At 34.8% G+C, this 12,045-nt stretch overlaps 1 protein-coding gene across 4 annotated transcripts in view; it reads left to right on the plus strand.

The window, feature by feature from the left end:
- RPN2 (ribophorin II) overlaps positions 1-12,045 on the plus strand; it is a 54,971-nt gene that overhangs the window by 24,785 nt on the left and 18,141 nt on the right. For all 4 annotated transcript variants that reach the window (XM_007474346.3, XM_007474347.3, XM_001381705.5 and 1 more), the window contains exons 10-11: positions 3,471-3,562; positions 5,374-5,488. In XM_007474346.3, coding sequence (XP_007474408.1) covers positions 3,471-3,562; positions 5,374-5,488 — 207 coding nt within the window. The remainder of the gene's footprint in view (positions 1-3,470; positions 3,563-5,373; positions 5,489-12,045) is intronic.

A 12,045-nucleotide genomic window follows, 5' to 3' on the forward strand; every position in this document is an offset into this window, starting at 1 on the left:
ATATCCCCTGACCATTTGTCAATTGGGAAAAAGCTCTTATTTTTATAAATTTGGCTCTATTTCCTATTTATTTGAGAAATAAAATTTTGATCAAACAAACTTATTTTAAAATGTTTTTCTCAATTTCCTATTTTCCTTCTTATTTTGGCTGCATTGGTTTTGTTTCTGCAAAAACATTTTCATTTTATGTGATCAAAATTATCAATTTTATCTCCTGTGAACCTCTATCTCTTGTTTAGCCATAAACTCTCCCTCTAATTCATAAATCAGAAATAAGCAGCTTTTTCATGCTCCTCTAATTTGCTTATAATAGCACCCTCTGTGTAAATCATGTACCCATTCTAATCTTATCTTGGCATATCATATGAAGTCCATCTGTGAATTTTGATGATAACTGAAATTTATGCCTTATTTAAGTAAGCATCAACACTTTATTTTGTTTATTTATAAAAATCCTTTATTTGCTTTTTATTATCAGTGCATATACTCAGTGCCATCATTATGATAAATAGTAAACCCTGAATAAATTCTTTTTTCTGGATGTTTGCCAGTATATTGCCCGCAAGTGCTGGGAATATTAATATGGCTATCAAAATATTTTCAAAGTTGAGATCTCTGACTAAAACCCCTGATATAAAGGTTAAATAATAAGGAAATGTGAAAGAAGATTACTATATATGTTTGTTGCTTGAAGATCAGCCTACTTCAGAATAGTCAGGGCTATCATCAGAAAGTTGACATACAATACTGAGGGCTTTGCCACAGCAATTCACCAAGATCATCTATTAAGGTACACTAAGGCCATGATTTGCAATGAAATCTTGAATTCTTGAAGTAGTGAATTAAACAGTGGTTGTCTTGCCTCAAGTTGAAAACCAAATGATTTCTTAAGGTCTTTACTAGCTGATGGGGTTGGTGGTCAGGATAGGTGACCATTTCCATTTTAAGAAGAATGAGTCTTAATGATAATCCCTCAATGCTGTTTCTCTTTTTATGTATGATTTAGGCATGTCATGTTTCCATTGTCCCAGTTTCTCTTCTTTAGTGAAACTTGCATTTAATATCACTTAGAAAATTGTTTCAAGGACATTTACCTAGTCCTTAGCACTCTCAAAATTCCTCTGTAATTGCTAATGGTGAGTATTTGTCTCTCCAGAGAATAGTTTATTCATTGTTGAATCAAGCCTAGTATTTGTAAAATGCTTTTGTAGTAGTTTAAAAAACTGAGAAATAAATGCACAGTAACAATAATTGCCAATAGCTGTTATTAATGTAAATACTAATGACTTCCATTTAAATCATTGCCATCACTTTTTTAACCTGATGGATTTAATATGAGAGTCCTGCCTGCTATATTCATCAGAGTGGAGCTAATTCTTTTTTATAAGAGCTGACCTCCACTGCACGTGTCAAATTTGCTTTCTAATTACAATAATAATCGTACTTAGAGCATCAAAACCAGCAGGCTGGTTCTGTATAATCTCTCCAGAGGTGCCCTGAGCTGGCTGGAGTGCATTAACACTGGCAGCTTTGCGTGAAGGGCCCCTAATAGTACTCATTGTTATTGGGCAAGTTGTCAGGGGAGCCATGGGTTTTGGAAGCTGTCATTAACATTAATTGCCCCTAATGTACCATCATTTTTGACAGTAATGAACTAAACAGGATGGTTATTACTCCCAGCAGAAAGCCTACATTTCCTGGCATTAAGATATTTTTGTGATGTTTATGACATACACTATAGTCAAAGAAAGGGCCAGCATGGACCAACCCCCTAACCACCTATTGAATGAGAAAAAAAAAATCCCTCTTTCCTTGTTAAAACTGTGAAAGGACATATTTATAGAGTTTGTTTAAAAGATGCAGTTAACATTCAGAAAACCTGCTTTTATTTCTTCTTAAAATGAGTTTCAACAGATGATTTTGATGATTTTTAATTTTTGAGATTTTTTTTTTGGTGGTAAGGCTAGAGTTAATGTGACATTCATAATGCATTTGCAGTTAACTGTTTAGATAAGTTTTAGAAACATAGCTAGGAGTCTTCATTTGGTACTAATTCTAATATAAATCAGCATTTTCTATTGGCAATGGTGGCTACACTAGAAATATCTTTAAATAAAGCCTAATGGTATTTAAAGGATAGACTGAGTTTGTTGTGGTTGGGGGTGACTTTTATTTAGAATTATTTCTCCTTCGTACCACAAAAATAATATATGGATATTGTATTCCATTATAATGTATCCAGGTTCATAAAAAGCAAAGAAGAGAAATGAAAAGACTTCTCCATCCTTTGCAGAGGTTGGGAGTTCGCAAGTGTGGAACATTGCATACAATGTTCGGATTTCTTTAATGTGATGATTTGTTTTACTAATTTTTTTCTCTTTAAAAAAAATCCTTGTTATAAGGGATAACTGTAGGTGGCGGGGTTAGTATAAAGGAAATTCTAGGGAATTTGAAATCAAGGTAACAATGGGAAAAAAGTTTTTTTTAAAAGAGAATGAGATCAGATTGATAAGTAGAAATCTAGAGAACTAACTCACCCTCCCCAACCCACCTTTATATGCTACATGTTTGTTGAGAAAATCATTAAATTAGTCTGTGTTCCTTTGGTTAAAAAGGGCTAGGATTTTTTTTTTCCTAGGAGATATTTATTTAGAACATTTTTCCACAGCTACATGATTTATTATTTCCCTCCCCCCTTCCCTCCCCTCTCCCAGAGCTGACAAGCAATGGTAGATTTCTAACCATGAAGAACTTGCTCATTTTGGGGAGGAATCTCCCAAGAAACTTCAAAAAAGGACTTTGATTTTTAAGAGTATTTTTACAATTGCCATTTCTCTGCCACAGCAGTGGTGAGAAAAATATTTATTTCTATCTATAGAGATTTAAGGATTATCCCTACATTGTACTTTCTGCAAAGATTTTACTAAAATGTTTCCCTTAGCCCCAGTGACCTGGCCTTCTGAGGATATAGTCTCCTTTGTATTCTGGTTGAGGAGATGACATTGAGGTTAAGAAGCTTGTAATGCAGTTTTCATGTTTTTCTCTTTGGGGTTTGAGAAATTCTTTGATTAGGAAAGAGTGTTTGTTGCCTGGTTTGGGTAGGAGGTCTGGTGAAAGTTCCCTTTATTTAATCACCTCAGCTATGATAACTAATCAGTGGGAGTCTATTTTGTGGCTTTCTTTTCCATTAGAAGGGTGAGAATTTAGAAATTAATGTTCTTTCTGATACACCTAATAGTTATTGTTCAGTGGTTTCAGTTATGTCCAACTCTTCATGGCCCCTTTTGGAATTTTCTTGGCAAAGATACTTGAGTGATTTGCCATTTCTTTCTTCAGCTCATTTTCTAGATGAGGAACTGAGGCAAATAGGATTAAGTGACTTGTCCAAGGTCACACATCTAGTAAATGTCTTGTAAGTGCTAGATTTGAACTAATGGTAGACTTTGTTTATTTCTTATGTTCCAATATAGCTCAAAGTTAAGGTCTCTACTGAAGTTGGCATCACAAATGTGGATCTCTCAACTGTGGATAAGGATCAGAGCATTGCACCCAAAACCACACGGTAAATGCAATGGGGATATATACAAGGCCCTCAGAGCTGAACTTGCATGGTAGTATCCAGAGGGGGTCATCATCCTACCCCTCATGATTTCATTGCTGCATTATTAGTCTTATAAAATATAGTTGATTGCATTCAGTTCCATCCTGCATCACAGAACATGCCACACCTCTGCCCTATGGGTCCTGGCCTCCTGGCAGCCTGAGACACATTTTTGATGGGCTGAATTGGTTTTCTGTTTCCATTCTGGTCTGGTTGCCCCTATAGTCTACACAAGTAATTTAAAATCCGCAAGAGGCCCTGAAACTATCCTATTGAGAATTTTCAGTCTTTAAGTTAAATTCAAGCCTAGTTTCTGTTTGCTAGAGGTAGCTCCAGAGACCATTTAGCTATTCTGGTTATCCTCAAAGCCATTTTGGAGTCAAGCTTTGTAATCTAGTAGCCCAACAAGGGTTGTAAGTAGTAAAGTTTATCTCTGGGCTTGCAAATGAGCTACTTTTTTGTGACATTAAAGATATAATTACATTGTTTGAGGATCAAATGAATGTCATCATAGCACTCTGAAAAGTAAAATGCTATTTACTAGGGTAAGAGGTTCTTATTTTTGCAAGTAAAAATTATAAGTAAAAACCAGAATAGTCTCTGCTGGCATTTGACACTTATTGCTCAATGATATTAGTCTGAAATCCATGAACTTTGTTGTGAAAAGAATAAATTTTCCTATTTGACTTCAACTTCTGAACAAATTATTTTTAAGTCCAATATTAAATAATTAAAAAATGGAAAATTTGCCCAGGAAAGGAGGAAAATATACCAAGCACAACATAGCTCTGAAGTTAAGTCCTGTGGTCATTTTTTCTAAGTAGGAAATGGCACTGTGACTACCTTCTAGGTCTATAACAGAATGCCTCTAAGGCCTGCCTGAAGAGACAGATGGGCAGAAATAAAATTTTTCCAGATTTGATCCAGTTTGGATCTATGCTTATGACAGTTCCACTGGTCATATTCAAGAGTATGGAAAATCTAGTGAGGCACTTCATCATCACAGGAGGAAACGGGCAAGTATATCCATAGGCACTTTTTACCAGTTTCTTCTCCTCATTTGTAAGTTAGATAGGACAAGTGTTATTATCTTCATCTTACAAGGCATTGAGAAGTTTAAGTGTCTTAAGCAGAGTTACAAATTTAATAAATTTCTGAGGTGAGACTTGATTGTTATTTCTTAGACTCTGCACTCATTTCTATCACCTCCTGCTGCCTCTCTGGGCCCCAAATTCCTTGTCTGAGAAATTAGAGTTGAACTAAATCAAAGGGTTGACTTCTGTTAAAAGGACAGGCCCTCGCTCTCAGATAAATGTTTTTTAAAGCATGATCTAAAATAATGGGGGTACAAAATTATATTGAAGTGATTTTCAAAAAAATTTTTTAAAAACAAGTCTATCAGAGGCAACTAGGTAGCTCAGCAGATAGAGAAAGAGGCCTAGAAATGGAAGGTCCTGGGTTCAGTCTTGGCCTTAGACATATTCTTGCTGTGTGACCCTGGGTAAGTCACTTAATCTCTATTGCCTTGCCCTTACTACCCTTCTGTCTTGGAACCAATACTTGGTATTAATTCTGTGACAGAAGGTAAGGGTTTTTAAAACAAAACAAAAAACCCAAGCCCACAAACCCAAAATTAAGAACCCCTGGACTATAAGACCTGGTGAGTTCTATTACAGAATTTTTTTGCCAGGTGAATAATAGGTATTAGTACTCACTTTAGATATTTGATAGAGATTCCCTGAAAACTCATTCCTTGTCTTTCTCTTTTTTAGGGTGACCTACCCAGCTAAAGGAAAGGGCTCATTCACCGTTGATAGCCACCAGAACTTTGCTTTGTCCTTCCAGCTGGTTGATGTAAACACTGGTGCTGAGCTCACCCCTCATCAGGTCAGTAAAAACCCATACTGACTCTTCTGATGTCACTTTCCAGCTTAAATTCATGAAAAATACTCTTAGGTTTAAATTTGAGCAAATCAGATCTGACAAAATATTAAAAAAAAAAAATTCCTTTAGATCCAAAGATTCAGGCTTCCTAGTTTCAAATATTTACTAAGTATCCTTGAAAGTCCACTATGAATTGAACTGTTTTTTCCTCAGTATTATGTTATTACTTTCTCTACTAAAACTATCAAACCTTTTGCTTCGGACATACTTGTCTTGTTAAAGGGGAAACTGTTAGGTATTAAAGAGAGTAGCACCTAATTGAGTCTGTCTCCTTGGTGAAGTCAGAAAATTTGACAGAGAATTGAAAACAGAAAAATGAGTCAGTTGTTGGATATATTTCAAGCTGTCAAGAGCAGAAGAGATTTAATTGTCATTGGGGATCTCTAGAGGGAAAAGTATCTTCTTAGGAACCATTATAAACAATATTTTATATGGCAAGATAGAGGAGAAAACATGGAAGAAGCCACTTAAATACTTTTATTCAAGGTTAGTTTCTTAAATGATTTTTAAAACTTTACATAAAAATAAAGTTTTAAAATGTCCTTAGGGTGGCTTTCCTTAGTTGGATCTCTTGCCAAACTTTCTTTAAATTGGCTTTACTATTTTTTACTTCTTTCTACTTAATAAGATGGTCTTACTGATAATCATCAATCATTCTTCTTTATATAAGACTTAAAAATTTTAATGTGTATATTTTAGATTCTTTCCACTTAAAAGGTGAGTTAAGTGTTTGTTGACCCATGTAGTTTTGGGCTCTGCTTGGTCACCTTTTTGATTTACATTGGCCAAACTTCCATATAAAATTGATATAATTATTGGTAGTATTATTTCTCATGATCAGTTTTTCATAATTATTCTTCTTGCCAAATAAACCCAGGAATTTTTTTTAACATAATTACAAGACATTTTTCACACAAAGTCAGATCTAAGCAATTGAGAAAAATATTAATTTTTTAAATTAAAAATAAATATAAATAAATATAAATAAAAAATAAAATAAAAATAAAAATATTGCTCAGGAGTGTTGGGCCAAGCTGATATAATAAAAATTATAATCCTATTTAAATTAATTTACTTATTCTGTGCCATACTAATCAACTACCAAATAATTTTTTTTTATAGAACTAGGAAAATTTTTTCATAATTTATGATTACCTCTTTGAATAGTTAAGAAGTGAGTTGTTTCTATTGTGTACCATATCTTTTTCTATGTATTCATCTTGCTTTTTACTTATTCTAATCTTTGCTCTAAATAGTATTGGTCTGACTTTGCAAAGATGATTCAGCAATAATTGCTAACTACATCAATAAAAAATCTTTTCCTGTCAAAATAGATTTCAGTTTTGTTCTTTGTGGTGATATTTGGTGTTCATCAAAGCTAGTACCTATCAATTACTTTATCAAGTTATTTTGTGATATAAAGACATGAGACTTTTGTGTATTTTACAAGCCTTTGTCTTTTCTTATTTCTTTGTCCTGGACCATGCTTTCCCTTGTATTTCTCACTACTTCTACCTTTTTCCCATTTTTTTTTCATCAAAGGTCATTGAGTATCAGAGTGTAAGTTAATTTAATTTGGAGGATTTTATCAAGTTGTTCCCAGACTTTCTTTACCTCTTTATATGCTATAGCTGAGAATGGGGCCTAAATTGCAATTATTGTCATGGTGGTCTTTTTGCAAATACTTATGAGTATGAACAGAATAGAAGAATGTACACTGATGAGATCTGTGTTAGTAGTGGGCAGCACAACCAGTTGTGTTGAGATTGTTCAAGGGGTAGGTATTTAAGGTATCTTAAGTTGGTGCAGGTGCCAAAGGCATTGAAAAAATATAAGCCTCATTAATACCCAGAAAGGACAACTGAGAGAACATTAGCAACTACACACCATTTTGCCTAATTTCCAAACCAAATAGAATCTCTTTGAATCACCTCTACATGAATCAAGCTTATCCTTGAAGACAGTTTTAGTAGGGAATAAGCATGCTATAGTAATTAATATTCAACAGTGAACTACAATCTTAACCTTTTTGCACTTAACTCAGAATTGTAGAGAATATAAGTTTTGATAAACATTTACCTCAGGTAAGAGAGAAAGGTCCCACATACATCAAAATATTTATAGTACTTCTATGGTAGCAAAGAACCAGAAGCAAAAGTAGATAGCCATTAATTGAAATAAGAGTAAACAATTGTTACATGAAGTGAAATGGAATATTACTGGGTCATAAGAAGTGACAAGAATTCAGAGAAGCATGGGAATAGTTACATAAACTGATACAGAATAAAATAAGCAGAACTGGGGAAATAGTACATATGATGATGAAATTAATATAAATAGGAAGAACCAAAATTAAATTAAACGTTCTGGAATTATAACATCAAAGTTAAGCATTGAGAAGAGCTAAGAAAATGCACTTCTTGGGGGTATCTGGGTAGCTCAGTGGATTGAGAGCCAGGCCTAGAGATGGGAGGTCCTAGGTTCAAATCTGGCCTCAGACACTTCTCAGCTATGTGATCCTGGGCAAGTCACTTAACCTCCATGGCCTAGCCTTAACCACTCTTCTGTCTTGGAACCAATACACAGTATTGCTACGGAAGGTAAGGGTTAAAAAAAAAATGCACTTCTCCCCTTTCATTACGGCAATATAGTTGATGTATTGTTTAGTTTTTTGGTACTAAATTTTTCTCTTTCCTTGAAAATATTTGTAACAAAGGATAACTTACTGAATAGAAGGGGAAGATACTATTTGGAAAAGGATATGATGTAAAAAGTAATAAAATTATGTATTTTTGTGAAAGATTCAACTTTAAATGCCTTTAATCGGTAATATTTACTGTTTCTATGAAAGAACATTGGTTACAGTGACCATATGTAGTTCTCCATAATATTAGAGAACAGGATTAGCCTAGATAAATATTATGTTTTAAAATAAGTCACTGATGCTTTTTATTTTTATATCATTATCATTTCCTGAAATTACTTTTTTTAGTTTTATCTTTTATTTTAATAACAAATTTTCATACAAGTTTTCCCAAGATATATGATTCATGTTGTCTCCCTCCCTTTTTCCTTCCCCATACCACAGTTGACAAGCAATTCAATCTGATGTATTAGCACTCAAAACGTTTCCATATTATTCATTTTTTTAAGTGAATAATCATAAAACCAAAATTCCAAATCATATATCTAAATAAACAAGTGATAAATCTTATGTTTTCATTCACATTTATATTTTAACAATTCTTTCTCTAGAGGTGGTGTTGGGGTAAAATTTATGGTTGGACTGAATGTATTTTTAGTTGGTCACCAGGGATTTAAATTCTAAATCCCAATGAAATACTTAAGTCAGAATGGAATTTTATGGTGGTTTATTTATAATACAGTAAAGATACTAAGGAAGAAAGAGAGGAAAAGGAGAGGGATATCAGGCAGGAGTTCAGAAGCCAGGGGGGAAGGGGGGGGAGAAGGATCAGAGCATTAAATCTAGCACGCCTTCCAGCCACCAGGGCTCCTTCAAGATGAGGGGCCTCTCGGAGGCTGGGGCCTCCAGAAAAGCCAAGGAAAGGGGAGTAAGCCTTGCACTCATCCTGTGACAGTCTAAGGGAATCAGTCTGACGTCTCACACTCGAGCTCCTCCACTGTCAAGTTCCACCGCCCAGCCCTCTCACAGGAAGTGACTCGAAATATAAAGGCAGTTCTTTACATCACTTCCTGTGTCTCACATGTACCAATGGTAGTTTAAACTTTGCTTTGGACAATCCAGGGGATCAGTCACTTGTTTCTAATTTGTCACTTACTAGCATACCTTTGTCATAGACCTTCCTCCCCCACACTTAATCCTTAAGTGGGGGTGTATACATTCCTGGTTGCTAAAATTCTAAAGACTAAGCAGGGTGGAGTGAATCTAAAATTCATAGTGGATAGCATTCTTTTACTTGAGTCCCTCAGAATTTTCCTGGATCCTTATATTTCTGTTAGTATTAAAATCATTAAAATAAAAACTTTTATTTGATTAACTTTAATGAGAAGAAAAACTGGAGTTTCCCCCAGCTGAAATTAACTATATAACTGCTAAACTCTTAGATGGAGGATTGGTCCTTATATAGAGACCAGTCCAGCACCCAGAAGGGGGGGGGGATACCCCTCCTTAGCATGGGATTGGTCCAATTCAAGACCAATCCCACACCTGGAAGTAGGAGGGAGGAACCCCTAGGGCACACTGGAGAATATATAGTTCCCCACCACAATGCTTTATTTTTTTAAATTTAATTTTAGTTTTAATTTATTTTTTAGTCAATTTAGAACATTATTCCTTGGTTACAAGAATGATATTCTTTCCCTCTCTTCCCTCCCCCTCCCCTTCCTGTAGCCAAGGTGCAATTACATTGGGTGTTACTCGTGTCCTTGATCAGAACCTATTTCCATGTTGTTGATGTTTGCACTAGGATGTTCATTCTACTCCCACAGTTTTTCCTCTGAATGTGGATAGTATTCTTTCACATAAATCCCTCCGGGTTGTGCAGGATCACTGCATTGCCACTAATGGAGAAGTCCATTACATTCGGTTGTGCCATATTGTATCAGTCTCTGTGTACAATGCTCTCCTGGTTCTGCTCCTTTCACTCTGCATCAATTTCTGGACGTCATTCCAGTTCACATGGAATTCTTCCACTTTATTATTTCTTTCAGCACAATAGTATTCCATCACCAACATATACCACAGTTTGTTTAACCATTCACCGATTGAAGGGCATCCCCTCATTTTCCAATTTTTTGCCACCACAAAGAGCGCAGCTATGAATATTCTTGTACAAGTCTTTTTCCTTATTATCTCTTTGGGGTACAAACCCAACAGTGCTATGGCTGGATCAAAGGACAAACAGTCTTTTAATACCCTTTAGGCATAGTTCCAAATTGCCCTCCAGAATGGTTGGATCAGTTCACAATTCCATCAGCAATGCATTAATGTCCCAACTTTGCTACATGCCCTTCAGCATTCATTACTTTCTATTGCTGTCATGTTAGCCAATCTGCTAGGTGTGAGGTGATACCTCAGAGTTGTTTTGATTTGCATCTCTCTGATTATAAGAGATTTAGAACACTTTTTCATGTGCTTATTAATAGTTTTGATTTCTTTAACTGAAAATTGCCTATTCATATCCCTTGCCCGTTTATGAATTGTAGAATGGCTTGATTTTTTTTTTGTATAATTGATTTAGCTCTATAAATTTTAGTAATTAGACCTTTGTCAGAGGTATTTGTTATGAAGATTTTCCCAATTTGTTGCTTCCCTTCAAATTCTGGTTGTATTGGTTTTGTTTATACAAAAACTTTTTAATTTGATGTAATACAAATTATTTATTTTACATTTTGTGATTTTTTTCTAGCTCTTGCTTGGTTTTAAAATCTTTCCTTTCCCAAGGATCTGACATGTATATTATTCTTCGTTCACCTAATTTACTTATAGTTTCCTCCTTTATATTCAAGTCATTCACCCATTCTGAATTTATCTTGGTGTCGGGTGTGAGGTGTTGATCCAAACCTAATCTCTCCCACACTGTCTTCCAATTTTCCCAGCAGTTTTTGTCAAATAGTGAATTTGGTCCCAAAAGCTGGGCTCTTTGGGCTTATCATAGACTGTCTTGCTGAGGTCACTTACCCCAAGTCTATTTTTTCTGTCTCCTAGCCAGTAACAAATTGTTTTGATGACCACTGCTTTATAGTATAGTTTGAGATCTGTGACTGGAAGGCCACCTTCCTTCGCATTTTTTTTTCCATGATTTCCCTGGATATCCTTGATCTTTTGTTTATTCAAATGAACTTTGTAATGTTTTTTCTAATTCAGTAAAAAAGTTTTTTGGTAGTTCAATGGATATGGCCCTAAATAAGTAAATTAATTTGGGCAGGATTGTCATTTTTATTATGTTAGCTCAGCCTACCCATTAGAAGCCAATGTTTTTCCAGTCATTTATATCTAGTTTTAATTGTGTCGAGAGTTTTTTTTTTTTGTAGTTCTGTTCATATAGTTCCTGTCTTTGTCTCGGCAGATAGATTCCTAAATATTTTATATTGTCTCGGGTGATTTTAAATGGAATTTCTCTAATTCTTGCTGCTGAGATGTGTTGGAGATATATAGAAATGCTGATGACTTATGTGGGTTTATTTTGTATCCTGCAACTTCGCTAAAGTTGTTGATCATTTCTACTAGCTTTTTAGTTGATTCTCTAGTGTAGACCATCATATCATCTGCAAAGAGTGATAGTTAGGTCTCTTCATTGCCTATTTTAATACCTTCAATTTCTTTTTCTTCTCTAATTGTTACAGCTAGTGTTTCTAGTACAATGTTCTAGTACAGTGTTCAATAATAGAGGTGATAATGGGCATCCTTGTTTCACTCCTGATCATATTGGGAAGGCTTCTAGTTTATCCCCATTGCATATGATGTTTGCTGATGGTTTTAGATATATACTGTTTATTATTTTTAGGAAAGGCCCTTC

This window comes from Monodelphis domestica, chromosome 1 (assembly GCF_027887165.1).
Source record: "Monodelphis domestica isolate mMonDom1 chromosome 1, mMonDom1.pri, whole genome shotgun sequence".
Taxonomy (NCBI): Eukaryota; Metazoa; Chordata; class Mammalia; order Didelphimorphia; family Didelphidae; genus Monodelphis; species Monodelphis domestica.